The sequence below is a fragment of the Notechis scutatus genome, chromosome 1 (assembly GCF_049901735.1).
Source record: "Notechis scutatus isolate UNSWTSFEM ecotype Mainland chromosome 1, rNotScu1.2, whole genome shotgun sequence".
In the NCBI taxonomy this organism is placed as follows: Eukaryota; Metazoa; Chordata; class Lepidosauria; order Squamata; family Elapidae; genus Notechis; species Notechis scutatus.
Window position 1 is genome coordinate 5,896,923 of NC_142009.1, and position 17,304 is coordinate 5,914,226.

The 17,304-nt window shown below is 46.7% G+C and overlaps 1 protein-coding gene across 3 annotated transcripts in view; it reads right to left on the reverse strand.

The window, feature by feature from the left end:
• Window positions 1-17,304, reverse strand: part of TLCD3A (TLC domain containing 3A) — a 42,699-nt gene continuing 25,395 nt past the window's right edge. The window contains exons 3-5 of one of the 3 annotated variants that reach the window (XM_087972512.1): window positions 13,449-13,662; window positions 8,782-8,877; window positions 1-6,216 (exon numbers count right to left, since the gene is read on the reverse strand). In XM_087972512.1, coding sequence (XP_087828638.1) covers window positions 5,944-6,216; window positions 8,782-8,877; window positions 13,449-13,662 — 583 coding nt within the window. In that variant the 3' untranslated portion in view covers window positions 1-5,943. The remainder of the gene's footprint in view (window positions 6,217-8,781; window positions 8,878-13,448; window positions 13,663-17,304) is intronic. The other 2 variants (XM_087972439.1, XM_087972390.1) reach the window with 2 other exon arrangements.

Genomic DNA, 17,304 nt, shown 5'->3' on the forward strand with positions numbered 1-17,304 from the left:
AAACTCACATTTTTGTGTGCAACCTGACATCTGGCCAATGTAATATAAACGCAATTGCGTGCCTTGGCGATGATTTCAGACATCCGAACTGAGCAATGGTTTTTTGAAATCAATTGGTCCCATTTTCTTTTATCTTTTGAAAGGGTCAAAAACAGATCCTTCCTTCTGGCACTGATGACAGTACTTAGTTCGATAATGAAACGTCTGCAAAAAGAACCCCAACCAAACTCGAAGAGAACACCAGCGCCCCCATGTTCTCTACTTGCCCCAGTTTTTCTGACTATTATTCAGGAATGTGAACGAACTGTTAATAATGGCATTAGAAGTTAATTCTTCTAAGTTATTAGCTTTTAGTGTTTTTTCCCCCTTTAATTTGTTCCCACCAACTTTAAAATAGTTAAACAGCACTCTTACATGAGGGGTTTCTTGATCCATTGCAAGCATAAACAGGTCGAGCTTGCGTTCAGCAACAACAACAAATTGTATGCCTATAATAGGAAGGGAGAAATAAATACGGCAGAGACACAGGAGTACTCGCCAGGGGGTGTTAGCACAAAAAAAGCAATTTTAAGAACAACAGAAGTTGGACCCTATTGGAATAGAACCCTGGTTTGTCTCCTCCAGCAGTTTGTTCTCCTGTTATCCAATAACTGGCCAAGAAAGGAAGCCCAGCAGATGATCTTCAAAGGAGAAGAGGAGAAGGAAGGAAGAGAAAGAGAGGAGGACGAAGAAAGGAAGGGGAGGAGAAGGGAGGAAGGAGAAGACAGGAAAGGAAGTAAATAGATAGGGAAGGGAAGGGGGAAGGAGGGACAGGGAGGAAAGGAGGGAGGGAGGACAAATAAATAGATGAGAAGGGGAAGGGTGGAAATTGAACGAGGAACAGAGGGAAGAAAATGAAGGAGATACTGAGAAAGAGGGAAAGAGGAAAGGAAGTAAATAGATAAGGGAAGCGGGTGGAAAGGGGGAAGGGAGAAAATTGAAGGAGGGACAAGGAGGAAGAAAATGGAGGTGCTGAAAATGAGGGAAGGAACGGAGGGGAAGGGAAGGGAAGAAGAAAGGGGAGGGAGGACAGGGGAGTAGAAGAGGAGGAGTTCTTGACTTATGACCACAACTAAACTCGACTTATTGACTTATGACCACAACTAAACCCTTGACTTATGACCACAACTAATTGCTAAACAAGGAAAGAAAAAAGAGAAGGAAAGGGAGGAAGGAAGGAAGGAAGGAAGGAAGGAAGGAGAAAAAGCGAGGGAAGGAGAAAGGAAGGAAGAAGGAGGAGGAAAGGAGGGAGGGGAGAATAGGTAAGGAAAAAGGAAGGAGCAGGAGAGGCAGAGAGGAAAATGAGAAGGAAGACGGAGAAAGGAAGGAAGAGAAGAAAGGTGAAGAGGGGATGAAGGAAAGAAGGAAGGGGAGAGGAAAGAAGGAAGAGAAGGAATGGTGGAACAAAGAGAAAGGGAGGGAGGAAGAGAAGTGCCTGTGGCCAAGCTGGTAGTTGGCACCTCATTTCATGTTCAAAAATTTAACATGGATAGGAGCAAAACCAGGGTAGTGTTTACATGCATCTGTTTTCCATCATGTACCTGTGTGTGATGTGTATTTTTACACTGATATGTTGGGGGTTATAACAAAAATTGTACAGCGATATAATACCGAGTGCTTTTACCCTGGGGGATAAATGTTCCTGTGGAGGAACAAGGCTTTAGTCATTCAAACCAGGATTGCCAACCAACACATTTAACCTGGTTCCAGCACTACCTTGTTCCCTGGATGGGCAAAATAAGTTTAAGAAAGAGATGGAATTAGGGAAGAAAACTTGCATGAAGTTTTTTCTTAGTCTTACCGTGTTTCTCAATGTCGGCCATTTTAAGATGTGTGGACTTCAACTTCCAGAATTCCTCAGCCAGCCATGCTGGCTGGGGAATTCTGGGAGTTGAAGTCCACACATCTTAAAATGGCCGACATTGAGAAACACGGTTTAAAGATGGTTGCCTCTTATGATACAGGCAAGCTATGGACAACATTTTTCCGATCTGATACATTTCAAGCATCAAAATGTAGCATTTTAGGCCCAAGATAGCCATTCTGACCCTACTGTAAATATTCAAACCCCCCACTCCCCTGACTCAAAACAGGGCTGTTTCAAACATTTCCAGCAGCGTAGATGCAACTGTATACAGGCAAGTCTTCGTCTTGCAACCCCAATTAAGCCCAAAATTCCCGCTGCTAAATGAGACAGTTGTTAAGTGAGGGGTTTTTTCCCCATTGGACGAACTTTCTTGGCATGGTTGTTCGGTGAATCACTGCTGTTGTTAAGTGAGTCATATGGTTGTTAAGCGAATCTGGCTTCCCCATTGTCAGGAGGTCGCAAAAGGGGATTCACGTGACCCTGGGACACTGCGACCGTCGTAAATATGAGTCAGTTGCCAAGTGTGTGGATTTTGATCATGCGACCACGGGGATGATGCCATGTGACAAATGGTTGTAAGCCACTTTTTTCAGTGCCGTTGAAATGTTACTAAAGGGTTACTAAGCAAATTGTTAATATCCAGAGTAATGTTTTGGCCGCCTCCTCCTCCTCCTCCTCCTCCTCCTCCTCCTCCTCACATCCTATCAATTTGTTTCCACCGCCAAAGTTTGAAAAAGATTTCTGTTCTCTGCCCCAAAAACACAGCCTTGAGGGAAAAATGCTCTATCTTTCCAAAGATGAATGGAAATAAGGACTCCGTATAGCCAGGGTGTCAAACTCATTTCATTGTGGGCCGAATCAAGGCTGTGGTTGACTTCGGGGGGGGGGCGTGGCCAACTGGGTGGGTATGGCCAACTGGGCAGGCATGATGTTGTGGCCTACCGGAGGCTAGCAGAGCTGGCAGCAGAGTTGGACAGTGAGGAGGTTGGGCAGGAACCTGGGCCAGTCATGGAGGCCGAGGAAGGCTCTGACGAGGGCTCTGCATTGGAGGCAGAGATGGGGCCGGGGCCGTCTGACAGTTATCAGCTGCCTTCGGAGTTGGAGATCAGTGAGGCAGAAGAACAGCTGAAGCCTGTTCCAAGTGTGCACATGCACAGAGCTGCCAGGAGAAGGGAACAGCTAAGGAACAAGGGTCGACTCAGGAGTAAAGGCACAGGTGGACAGTGAATGCCCCCTCCCATAGGGAATAAATAGAAGCAAAAGGGGAGGGGGGCTTTTGCAGGAAACAATTTGTTCATTGCAGCAGTGTGAAGACCTGTCTGTGCATCTCAGAGACTCTGTGCCGAGCCCTTCCTTGTCAGCACTGCGTTTGGAAATATTTACTTGGCAGCTCTCCCAGTTAGATAAGCCGTGTGTCCCTAATTACATTCTTGAAAGACTGTTTGCCAAGCCGTTGGCTGAAAGTGACTGCAAGAAATTCACCTTCGTTTAATAAAAGGGGTTTTGCAGGGGCAAAGAGGCTGCTTAATGCTTTTCGGGGAAGCCGAGGGCAGAATACATGGCCAACTGGGTGGATGTGGCCAGCCTGATGCCATTCCACAAACTGCTGGCATTACTCTTCGCATTGGGTAGACCAGGATGGCCCTGCGGGCCGGATCCAACCCCATCACCGGCTACATCCAGTCCGTGGGCCTTGAGTTTGACACCCCTGCTATATAACATGGGACAATTTGTCATAGCCAATTCACCACAGCTAACTCGCCACGGAACAACTTGCCACAGCCAATTCGCTGCAGGATAACTCGCCAGGATAACTCAACGCCACGGTTTCCTCAACACCGTTTTAATTGCTCTCATTCTTATTTCATTGTGTCCCTCCTTTAGCATCCTTCCTTTAATAATTCCATTGCACCACTTCTTTGCTATTAGTGTAACCGCTGTCCTGGGTGAATTGGCTGGGACAAGTTGGCCGTGGCAAGCTGGACGCAGCGAGTTGGCCACGTCAAATTGTGGTAGTCCTCACTCTATACAAAAATGTGGCAGCCTCAGAGACAGATGAAAAATCCTTTCCTGTGGATTTTTCCTGTCGGGCCTGGCTTGGGCCCCATTGTGGAGGTAGCTGCCATTGAATCTGGCTACCGACAAGAAACCTGGCCTGTTGGTGGTGCAAGCAAATTGGCCTCTCCTGCGTGATCCTGATTTGCCAATCCAACAGCCTTCCGGGGACCAGAATTAGAACTGCGAGGCAAGAAAGGATCTGTTGTGGCTTGTCGGCCGCCCGCCCCTCCAGCAGCCGAATCAGAGGAGGAGGTGGCATGGAAGTCAGGACCAGCATCAAGGCAAACTGAGGGGGGAATGGAGCTGTCAGAGAGAGAAAGGGGGAGGGAGGGAGGGAGGGAGGCGGAGCCTGGGCCATCTGTCAGCCCTCAAATGGAGAGTCAGCAGCAGGTCTGGAGGTGGCTGATGAGGAAGAGGAACAGCTGGGTCTTGACATGTGGATGCTCAGAAGACAGAGGAGAGGAGAGCAGTGGAAATCTATGGGCCGGACCTTGGGACGGAAGAGCCACTGCTGCTAGCGAAGCCCCACCTTAGCTCTGGGGATAAAAGGCAGGGGGCGGAGATGAAGAGGTGTGTCAGCCACTGATAACCTGTTGTGTGTGAGAGAGTAACTTTTTGTTCCTAATAAAGGAATCATCGATTTAACTACAGAGTGTTTGTTGTGTTTGGAAGCCGGGTCAGAACAGAATCTTACGAGAATCCTTTCAGATCAGAACAGCTGGTTCGGTCCATCCTCAGTAACTTCTGATCCATCAGATCACTGCCTCAATTTTCCTTCCTTTCTCTGCTGAATATCTGCAAAGTCAGAAAAAAATCAAGATGGCAGTGGGAATGCCACTGTTGAAGTTTCATTGATTTTTACGTGTGTCACACACACGGAGCACCAAACATCATCTTAAATCTTATCTTCTTCAGCTCATCTTCTTGAATCACGATCCGGTTACCCGCCTCAAAAGATGGTACCTGTTCCAAAATGACTTTGACGTCAGCCAAGTTTTCCATATTGTGCATCGAAAGAAAACTTGGAATGTTACCAAAAAAAAAATGTTAAAAATGCAACGTTCTGCAGTATTGTCTATTTGAACCAAGAATCTTTCCACGATTTGGGGCAAGGAGGATTCCATGTCTCTGCAGCGTCCATTATTTTGCTGGGCATGGCTATCCTTACAAACAAGAAACACAAGAATGTTAAGATGTACTTTTAAGAAAAAAACAAAGGGGATGCTGAAACTTTCCAGGAGCAATCCCTCAGCACTTTCGGTGAAGTCAAGGTGGTCATCAAGATGTCCAAATAAGACTATCCATATTTCACCAGCAGTAAACGGGTACAACGGAGAACATATGGAAGAAAGTTTAGAACATGGATGTCAAACTCGCCACGTCATGTTGCCGTCATGTGACGTTTCACGACATTTTTTCCCTTCGCGGAGCTGGGGTGGACGTGACCTGCGCATGACGCATCCAGCCCGCAGGCTGCCAGTTTGACACCCCTGGTTTAGAAGGTAGAAAGGGTGGCAGGCAATTTTTTAAGGTGAGGAAGTGAAAAGATCAGGGCACATTCTGATGAGGAACAATTAACGAAAGACATGTAGATCAGTCTGCATGGTGTTCTTTAACCTCGTTGCCCTAAACCGCCAACTGAAGATCTCAGGGCAAAAGGAGGGATTTGCTGAATTCTCACGGCCTCCGGGGCTGGGCAGCCACAAGTCTCAGGTTTCACTTTCAACACCTAGTCACATCTGGAACACCGCTGCCATCACTGGGCATGGATACGGGGAGGCTTGGGAAGCATACAACCTCAAGACTAGTGATTGTTTGGCAACCACAAAGGCACCTCTGCGGAGGTGATTCACAGTTTTCCATCTTGGCTGGGAAGAACGGCAGCCGGTTCTGAAATGGCGCCTCCCCACAAATCCCCCAATCTGGTAAAATGAGGCAGGTTGTTTCCGAAGGAGATGTTGAGGTTGTTGGTTTTTTTGCTATCGTGTTCGATCCGGAGCTGGCGAACTACTATAGAGCCGCATCGCTTTACGACAGATGAGAGCGAACCAGTACATCTGGGGCGCAATCAGGAAGGCGTTGGCCACATTGCAATGCAGAGGGATGTGAAAGGGCACCTTGTAAATAGGTATGTTCATCTGTCGCCCGTAAGCCCAGTACATGTATGGGAAAAGGAGGATCCGGCAGAGGAAGAACGTAACCAAGATGAGGATCCCGTTGATCTTATGCAGGAGGGAATCCTGCATTTTCAGCTGCAAACCACCCCCCCCAAAAAAGAAGAAAATATTGAGAAGGTTAAAGGAGAGGCAGGAGATGGCCCACAAATAAGAAGATCAAGGCTGGGAGAAATTCTAGCGGTTGTTCTTTTAATTTCTGCATCAGGTAGGAGGTGTTCCATCTCTGTACGATTTGTGTTCCTCCCTTTTCAGTCTTAGTACAGGTAGTCCTCAACTTACGACCCCAATGGAGCCGAAAATTTCTGTTGCTCAGCGAGCAGGCGCTAAGTGAATTTTGTTCCACTTTACAACCTTTCTTGCCACTGTTTTTTTTTTTTAATTTTTATTGAACAAAAAAAAAAAAAAAAAGCATCTGAAAACAATGTATGTGGTGTAATCATCCTGACACACCTAATTGTCTTACATCGCTAATTCATATGAAGAATAACATATTTACATACTATATACATAATATATAGGTGAACATTAGTCATTTTTAATCATCCTGATCCTTCCTTTTTTCCAACCAGTAGTAAAACTTTTCCCATATTTTATAGTGTTCAGATTCGTCTTTATTTTTTAATTCTTCCATCAATTTGTCCAGTTCTGCGCATGTCCATATTTTTCTAATTATCTCTATTTTGTCTGGAATTTCCTTACATTTCCATTTTTGGGCATAAACTAATCTTGCAGCTGTAATTACATGTATTATTAGATATATTAGATCTTTGTTATATCTCTCTAAAATGATTCCCAATAAGAAAAATTCCGGTTTATATTCTACTTTAGTTTCACACGTCTCTTCTAACCAGCTCTGGATTTTATGCCAAAAATTTTGGCCTTTCCTACAAGTCCACTGTACGTGATAATAGGATCCATTTTCCTTAGCGCATTTCCAACATATAGGAGGTAAATCTGGGTACATTTTAGCCAATTTTGTTGGATCTTGCCACTGTTGTTAAGTGAATCAATGCAGTTGTTAAGCGAAACTGGCTTCCCCATGGATTTTGCTGGTCAGGAAGTTGCAAAAAGGGATTGCATGACCTTGGGACACTGCGACGGGGAAGGGAGGAAGAGGGAGAGAGAAGGAGAGAGGGGGAAAACAGAAAAAGAGGAAGAGAAGGGGAGAGAGGAAGAGAGGAGGAGGGAAGCAGAGGGAGGGAGGGGAGAGGGACAGAGTGGGGGGAGAGGGACAGAGGAAGGGAAGAGAAGAGGGGGAGAGGGAGGGGGAGAAAGAGGAAGGGGGAGAAAGGAAGATAAAGGGAGGGAGGGAGAAGGAGGGGAAGGAAAGAGAGAGGGAGGGAATGGGAGAAGGACAGAATGGGGGAGAGGGACAGAGAGGAAGAGAAAGGGAGAGAGGGAGGGAGAGGGAGGGAGGGGGGAAGAGGAAGGGGAGAGAGGAAGAGAGGGAGGGAGGGAGAAGGAGGGGAAGGAAAGAGAGAGGAGGGAATGGGAGAAGGACAGAATGGGGGAGAGGGACAGAGAGGAAGAGAAAGGGAGAGAGGAAGGGAGAGGGAGGGAGGGGGGAAGAGGAAGGGGGAGAGAGGAAGAGAGGGAGGGAGGGAGAAGGAGGGGGAAGGAGAGAGAGGGAGGGAATGGGAGAAGGACAGAATGGGGGAGGGGGACAGAGAGGAAGAGAAAGGGAGAGAGGGAGGAGAGGGAGGGAGGGGGGAAGAGGAAGGGGGAGAGAGGAAGAGAGGGAGGGAGGGAGAAGGAGGGGGAAGGAGAGAGAGGGAAGGAATGGGAGAGGGACAGAGGGAGAGAGAGGAAGAGAGGGGGAGAGGGAGGGAATCAATAGGAGTCAGTTGTGTCTGAATTTCAATCAACTATAGGGATGCTGCGATGGTCATAACTGTGAAAAACAGTCACAAGTCACTTTTTTCAATGCTGTTGTAAGTGTGAAAGGTTGCTAAATGAACTGTTGTAAGTCAAGGACTACCTGTAGGGGGCTTCAGACATTCTACCATAGGTAGTCCTCGACTTATGACCATAACTGAGCTCAAATTTTCCACCGCTAAGCGAGGAAGTTGTTAAGTGAGTTGCGCCTCATTTTATGACCATTTTTTTTTTTGCTACAGCGGTTAAGCAAACTGCTAGGAGTTGTCAAGTGACCACCCTCTGTAATGCTCCCTGCCAGCTTTTCCAACCAGGACAGCCAACGGGGGAAGCCAGGTTCCCTTCACGGCTGCACGATTCACTTAACAACCTCAGCGATTCGCTTAACAACCATAGCAAAAAAAAGAGAGAGTCGTAACACGGGGCAAAACTCACTTAAGAGCTCCCTTGCTGAGCAAAGGAAATTTGGGGCCGAAAGTCAAGGACTAGCAGGATGCAGCGTTTTAATTTGTAAGCCGCCCAGAGTCGCTTTGCAAGGTGAGGTGGGCGGCATCTAAAGATTAATAATAAATTAATAATTAATAATTAATTAATTATAATAATAATAATAATAATAATAATAATAATAATAATAATAATAATAATTTAATAATAAATCAATTAATAATAAATCAATTAATAAATCAATTAATAAATCAATTAATAAATCAATTAATAATTAATAATAATAAAAAGATTTGGAGGTCCCGGGTCCGAAATGCTCACCTGCATCAGGGTCTTCCCCAGTGATACAAACGGGGTGCTAAGCTCGGCAGTGAAGATGCAGCCCACGAAAAAATCTCCTCGTTCACCTCGCAGATGCTGGAGAGAGAAAAGAGGGAGGGAGGGAGAGAGAGGAAGAGGGGAGAGGGAGAGAGAGGAAGGAAGAGGGGAGAGGGGGCAGAAGAGAGGGGGCGGGAGGGGGAGGGAGAAAGAGGGAGAGAGGAAAGGGAGGGAGGGAGGGAGAAGGAGAGAGAGGCAGAGACAAAGAGAGGAAGAGAAGGGGAGAGAGGAAGGGAGAGAGAGGGAGGGAGTGGGAGAGGAACAGAAGGAGAGAGATGGAGAGAGAAAAGGGAGGAGGGAGGGAGAGAGGAAGAGGGGAGAGGGAGAGAGAGGAAGGAAGAGGGGGAGAGAGGGCAGAAGAGAGGGGCGGGAGGGGAGGGAGAAAGAGGGAGAGAGGAAGGGAGAGAGAGGGAGGGAGTGGGAGAGGAACAGAAGGAGAGAGATGGCGAGAGAAAGAGGAAGAGAGGGGGAGAGGGAGGAATAGAGGGAGCGGGTAGAGGGAGAGAGAGGGAGAAGCAGAAAAAGAAAGGGGGAGGGAGGGAGTGGGAGAGGGACAGAGGAAGAACGGGGAAGAGAGAGAGGGAGGGAGGGTGAGAAAGAGAGAAAGGAGGAGAAAGGAGAGAGAGGGAGAGAAAGAGAGAGAGGGAGGGAGGGTGAGAAAGAGAAAGGAGGAGAAAGGAAGAGAGAGGGAGAGAAAGAGAGAGAGGGAGGGAGGGGAGAGAAAGAGAAAGGAGGAGAAAGGAGAGAGAGGGAGAGAAAGAGAGAGAGGGAGGGAGGGTGAGAAAGAGAAAGGAGGAGAAAGGAAGAGAGAGGGAGAGAAAGAGAGAGAGGGAGGGAGGGTGAGAAGAGAAAGGAGGAGAAAGGAAGAGAGAGGGAGAGAAGAAAGAGAGAGAGGGAGAGGGAGGGGAGAAAGAGAAAGGGGGAGAAAGAGAGGGAGGGAGGGAGATTGGGGGAGGGAGGGAATGGGAGGGAGAGAGGGAGAGAAAGAGAGGGAGGGAGAGGGAGGGGAGAAAGAGAGAGGGAGGGAGATTGGGGAGGGAGAGGGAGGGAATGGGAGAGGGAGAGGAAGCGTGTGGGAGAGAAAGGAAGAAAGAGCGAGGGGGGAGAGGGAGGGAAGGAGGGAGGGAGGGTCCAGGGGAAAGGATGTTTTAGAGCAGGGATGTCAAATTCACGTCCTCATGGCGGCGACACGGGACTTTTCCCCCTTTCGCTAAACCGGGGGTGGGCGTGGTCGGTGTGTGACCCATCCAGCCTGTAGGCCGCAAGTTTGACAGCCCCGTTTTAAAGCCACGGAGGAGATGCGAAATGTTTGCAGACTCACCTCCCTGCTTCAAGGGCTGTGAGAGCCACCTTTGGGTTACCTGCCCCCCCCCATGCGCAGGCATCCCCACACATGGGCACCCAGCTATTTTGCAGCCTTTGAGCAACCACCTTCACGGCACAAGGAAAGGCGGCTCATTTTGGCTGCAGGATTGAAGCGAAACCAAGCACAAATCACGATCCCATGCCGGATCTTGAGAAACCGCCAGAAGGGACACAGTCCGAGATCCAGTATCGTCTTATCTAGGAGCCCCGAGACCTGATTACACAACTGCCCACCCCCCCGCCCAAAAAGGCAAACTGGATGTGCCTTTGATGCAGGGTGTCAGGATTCCAGCAATCGCCCTAATTAAATCATGATTCTCGAGCCAAACTTCAAGAAACTTCAAAGGATTTATTAGAGGTGACACACTGGCACTGCCTTGTTTGAAGCCGACTCTGGCAAGTGTAATTTACAGTCCCCTGTGACCCTGTTTCCCCCCCTCCCTCTCTAGGGGGTCTCCTAAACCAGATTCTCCAATTGAGCACGGTTCACGGGCTGGGTGTCATCAATCACATTCTCCAATTAAGGGATTTTCCCAGGCAGAAGATTCGGTAGCTTAGTTACAATCTTTTTAAGATAATGGTGGAATGTACTTCTGGTTTTAATCTGCCGCCCTGCTCACAAAGGGGGTGTATGGCAACTCTAAAACAGGCATATGAATGCTTTACGAGTTGACAATTCAGAAGCTTGGTGACAGGATTCCAGCAATCGCCCTAATGCATGATTCTCGAGCCAAACTTCAAAAAACTTCATTAGAGGCGACATGCCGGCACTTCCCTGTATGAAGCCAACTCTGGCCTATGTCATTTACAGTCCCCTGTGACCCTGTTCCCTCCCTGGGTGTCTCCTAAACCAGATTCTCCAATTGAGCACGCTTCACGGTCTGGGTGTCATCAATCACATTCTCCAATTAAGGGATTTTCCCGGGCAGAAGATTCGGTAGCTTAGTTCCAATCTTTTAAAGATAAAGAGTTGGAATGTACTTTCGCTTTCAAACGGCTGCACTGCTCTTCCAGATTTCCTTCCTCCCCCCCCCCTTTTTTTTTATGGCAACTACTAAAACAAGCATAGGAATGTTTTATGAGTTGACACGGGGATGGGCTTCAAAAATTTTACCAAAGGGTTCTCTGCCCGGTTGCTGGGTGAGCGTGGCCATGGTGGGTGTGGTCTAATCGGCCTGCTGCACCATGGTGGGGGGAGAGCGTTTTTGCCCTCCCCGGACTCCGGAGGCATTCATCGAGCCTCCGGGAGGGTGAAAACAGCCTCCCCGTACTCCGGAGACCCTCTGTAGGCCGGACACAGGCCCATTTCCGACCTTCTGGAGCCTCCAGAGGAGGCCTGTTTTCCGCCCTCCCTGAGCGTCCATGCGGGCCGTGCACTTACCTGGCATCCAAAATGGGCCGTGTGAAGACTCCTGGGAAGGGAGGGGTGGGTGGGGCCAGCCAAGGGCAGGCTTTGCCGGTTCGCCAAACCAGTTATTAAAAATGATAAAATTAGCTACCGGTTCGCGTGAACCGGTGCCAACCGGTAGCAGCCTGCTTTGATGTCCATCCGGGAGAATGCAGGCTTCACAGGTCAAATGTCTGTGTCATGCCCTTGTTGGAGTCTGATTCTGAGGGGGAGGTTGAGCGGCTGACAGGGAGTGGGAGTGTGGCTCCGGTGGCTGTGGAAGAAACGGGGGAAGGGCACAGCCCAGCTGGGCATTCAGAAGAAAACCCAGGCCCAACCCCCCTCTTCATCCTAGGGCACGCAGGGAGGAACGGAGAAGGGAGCAACGTGGCTTACGAGAGAGGAAAAGGCCCTGATTCTTTTCATTAGTTGCAGCTGGGAGAACAGGATATAAGTGGGGCGGTTTGCACACAGCTCCTTACTGGAAGCAAAGCGTGCATTATTTTTGGGTTTTGGCGTCCTCCCAACTGTGGGTGCTGCGTTATCTGTTGGAAGTCTGCAATTTATCATCCTGGCCTGCCGTGTTAATTACTTCAGTGTAGTTTGCGTGGTTTTTTTTAATTTCTAATTATCTTCACTTTGGGTTCTGACTGCATTTCTGCCCTTCGTAGACTGTTTTTTTTGGAAAAGTTTGTTATCCAGCCGAGAATAATTGGACATTGGGGCCCAAGTTGGAGGCATTAAAGGGAATTTATTCTACTTTTGTGACTTTGTTATTTTTGTGTCACGCTCCAGGTAATCACAGTCTGCCTGCGCATTAGAGAAGTGGTTGGGCTACATTTAAGCGAGCATTTAAGCGGGGGCTATGGAAACATCTGTTCATCCAAGGTGTTGTCTGATCTCCTATTGATCTCATACTGGAGTTTTTTAATAAATGTAAGGATTAATTCATTTTAATTCATTCATTTTATGATTTCAAAGCACTGCAGGCAGTCCTCGACTTACAACCGTTCATTTAACAATCATTTGGAGACACAACGGCACTGAAGAAAATGTGACTTATGACCATTTTTCACACCTATGACCATTGCAGCATCCCCAGGGTCATGTGATCAAAATTCAAAGGCTTGGCAACTGGTTCCTATTTATGACGGTCGCCAGTGTTTCCCCTGGGGGCCACACAGTTTTCTTTTTACGACCTCCAGACAAGCAATGTCAATGGGAAAGTCGGATCCACTGAACGACCATGCAATCTGCACAGCAATCACGGCAAAACTATCGTGAGAAGCTGATCCCATGATGACTTGCTTAACGACCACATCACTTAGTGACCAAAATCCCAGTCCCAATTGCGGTTGTAAAGTCGAGGACGGACTCCACAGGTAGTCCTCGACTTACAACAGTTCGTTTAGTGACCGTTCGAAGTTACAAAAAAGGTGACTTATGACCGTTTTTCACATTTATGACCATTACGGTCACATGATCAAACTTCAGACACTTGGCAACTGCTTCAAATTTATGACAGTGATCCCCTTTTGTGACCTTCTGTCAATAGGGAAGCCAGATTCACTTAACAACCGTGGGACTCACTTAACAGCTGCAGTGATTCACTTAACAACCATGGCAAGAAAGGTCGTTAAAAACGGGCAAAAGCTGACAACGAAATGTCTCACTTAACAACAGAAAGTTGGGGCTCAATTGTGGTCGTAAGTCGAGGACTATTTTGCTTTTTTTTAAAAAAAACAACAACTAGGAATCAGGTTGTTTTCCACTGACTTCCCTTCACAATAACAGGGATGGCCTGAACCCCACATCAGGCCTATATGACCACCCTTTGCCCCTCAGGAGGTGGCCTCACCACAGCGACCGGCGTTAAGACGAGGAGGATGAAGAGGTGGTGGGTGACCATCAGCCGTTCCTTCTTCAGAAAGCTTCGGAGGCTTTCCCAGGAGTATTTCCGGTCGGCCGGCCCTCTGTCTTGAGTCTTGTGCCAGTGGCAAAGATACATGACGTAGATATCATAGGTCATGTATGATACCACGATCCAGATGTATTCTCTGGCGATCCAGTGTCTGTTGCGGGAGAGAAGAACGTTAAGGGCAACTAGATTGGGTCAGGTCTCAATCCTCATACATGTAACATACGATGGCCAAGTTCTGTCTAGTGTTTATATATTTCAACCCTCAGAGCAAGGCTGGGGAACGATGCCTCTTTTTTGACTAGTGGACTTCAACTCCCAAAATTCCTGAGCCAGCATGGGGAACGATGCCCATTTTATGACATTTGGACTTCAACTCCCAGAATTCCTGAGCAAGCATGGGGAACGATGCTCATTTGACATTTGGACTTCAACTCCCAGAATTCCTGAGCCAACATGTGGAACGATGCCCATTTATGACATTTGGACTTCAACTCCCAGAATTCCTGAGCCAACATGGGGAACGATGCCCATTTTATGACATTTGGACTTCAACTCCCAGAATTCCTGAGCCAACATGGGGAACAAGGGCCCTTTTATGACATTTGGACTTCAACTCCCAGAATTCCTGAGCCAGCATGGGGAACGAGGGCCCATTTTATGACATTTGGACTTCAACTCCCAGAATTCCTGAGCCAACACGGGACGATGCCCATTTTATGACATTTGGACTTCAACTCCCAGAATTCCTGAGCCAGCATGGGGAGCGAGGGCCCTTTTATGACATTTGGACTTCAACTCCCAGAATTCCTGAGCCAGCATTGGGGGATGGCTTTTTTATGATTTGTGGACTTCAACTCCCAGAATTCATGAGCCAGCATTGGGGGGGGGGGGAGAACGATGGCCCTGCTCAGGAATTCTGGGAGTTGAAGTCCACAAGTCATAACAGGCCCATCGTTCCCCACCTCTGCCACAAAGTGTGGCTGTGGTGTTGTTTATCCTTTTACAGGTAGTCCTCAGTTTACGATAATTGAGCCCAAAATTACCATTGGTAAGCAAGACGGCTGAGTGAGTTTTGCCTTACTTTACGACCAATTCTTGCCAGAGTTCTTAAGTGAATCACTGCCGTTGTTAAGTTAGTAACACGGTTGTTAAATGAATCTGGCTTCCCTCTTGAATTGGCCTGTCAGAAGGTCACAAAAGGGGATCAGGTGACCCCAGGACACTGCCACCGTCATAAATATGAGCCGGTTGCCAAGCGTCTGAATTTTGATCACGTTCCAACGGTCATAAGTGTGGGGAAAAAAAGTCACAAAGTCACTTTTTTCAGCGCTCTTCCAACTTTGAAAGGTCATAAAATGGGGCAGAACTCACTTAACAAGTGCCTCACTTAGCGACAGGGATTTTGGTCTCCACTGTGGCCGTAAGTCGAGGACTACCTGTAGTCAGGGAGGAAGGAGCCGAATTCAACACCCCAAAAGGTATCAGGTTCCAAAATATTAAGATCTCCTACACTTCCCATTAAGCCAAATATTAATGTCAGGATTCCAGCAGTTACCCCCATTTAAATCATGAGTCTCGATGGCAGAGATGGTATGAATGGTTAGAAAACAGAGATAAGGATTGAAAAGCGGAGATTACATAGGAGAATTCTTAAGAGAGTGATACATAGATATGTAAAATGAATAAAGGTAGATGTTAATAACAAATATAAGTAAAGATAACAATTATTGGTGATACGTATGAATAGATGATAGAAAATATCAGATAATATTGTATGTCGATGCAAAATGTGGTTGAAAATGCAATTACGATTTGTACTAGCAGAAAAACAATAAAAAATCAGGTATTAAATCATGCGTCTCGAGCCAAACTTCGAGCACTGAAAAAGGATTTAATTGGGAGTTAACATGTCCAGCACTGCCTGGGTGCAGCCAACTCTGAGGCACATCATTCATTGTCATCCTTGACCCTGGTTTTCCCCCAGTTGTATTCATATTCTCCAATGGGACACATCCATAGCCAAGAGGCGTCAATCATGCTCTCCAGTTAGATATTTCCCTGGCAGAAACTTCAGTCACCTGGTTACGATCTCTGAAAAACTATTTATGGAATGCACTTTCGATTTCCAAGCTGCCACACTGCTGCCCCCTCCCTTTCTGTTGGCAACTCTAAAAAGACCATAGAAGTATTTTATGAGTTGACAATTAACATGCTTGGCATAAGAGCTGCCCAATCTTTAAAGCACAGATCAGGATATATCTCAATATCCCAGGTTTTTTTTGGTCTGAATTAGACCCAGCCAGGTGCAAGCTTCACCGGTTTCCCTTTTCTAAAATGAAATAATAGAAGCAGCAAGGTGGGGTAGACGGAAATGCAACCGTAATATTTAATCAAGCGTGCAAAATATTCTTTGGGAACATGACATTTCCGTATAATTGTGCTGGGCAACGTTCCCAAGACAATATTTCTTTGGCAAGCGTCTCACGTGCCAAATTCATGACTGGCTTGACGTGCATCAAGCTGCAGGTAGATTTTAAGTCCAGGGACTCCTCGCCTTACGGGCGCAATGGAGACCCAAATTTCCACCGCTAAGCGTTTGACGTTTCTTTAGCTGAGTTTTGCCCCAGTTTTACAACCTATCTGGCCGCGTTTTTTTTTAAAAAAAAAAAATCACGGCAGACGTTAACTTGCTCGCACGGTTTGTTAAGTGAATCCGGCTTCCCGGTTGACTCTGCTCGTCAGAAGATTGCCAAAGCGGATCACGTCATAAATATGAACCCGTTGTCAAGCATCCGGATGTAAATCACGGGACCATGGGGGTGTTGCAACAGTCATAATTGTGAAAAATGGTCCTAAGTCACTTTTTTCAGTGTTGTTGTAACTTTGACTAACTAACTAACTAACACACACACACACATGGAGGGATGTAAGCAGTGGGGAACCACAAGGTTCCGTCTTAGGTACTCTTCAATCTTCTCTCTCTCTCTCTCTCTCTCTCTCTCTCTCTACCTCTATCTATCTCTCTATCCCTATCTATCTATCTCTATCTCTATCTCTATGTTTATCTATCTACCTCTATCTCTCTATATCTATCTATCTATCTATCTATCTATCTATCTATCTATCTATCTATCTATCTATCTATCTCTATTTCTATCTCTATGTCTATCTATGTACCTACCTCTATCTCTATCTCTATCTATCTATCATCTATCTATCTATCTATCTATCTATCTATCTATCTATCATCTATCTATCTATCTATCTATCTATCTATCTCTATTTCTATCTCTATGTCTATCTATGTACCTACCTCTATCTCTCTATCTCTATCTCTCTATCTCTCTATCATCTATCTATCTATCTATCTATCTATCTATCTATCTATCTATCTATCTATCTAATCTCTCATCTATCCATCTATCTATCTATCTATCTATCTATCTATCTATCTATCTATCTATCTATCTATCTATCCATCCATCCATCCATCATCTCTCTATCATCTATCCATCTATCTCTCATCTATCTATCTATCTATCTATCCATCCATCCATCCATCCATCCATCCATCCATCCATCCATCCATCTATCCATCTATCTATCTCTATATCTACCTCTCTCTCTCTCTCTCTCTCTCTCTCTCCATCTATCTGCGAAATACCACTCATGCATCATCACAAAATCTCCAGAACCGTAAAGCCTGCAAACTTGAAATCTGGCACGTAGGTTCCTCTTGGCTTCTAGGTGCTCACTAAGAAAGGATTTTTTGAAATGATCATCAGAGCTATTA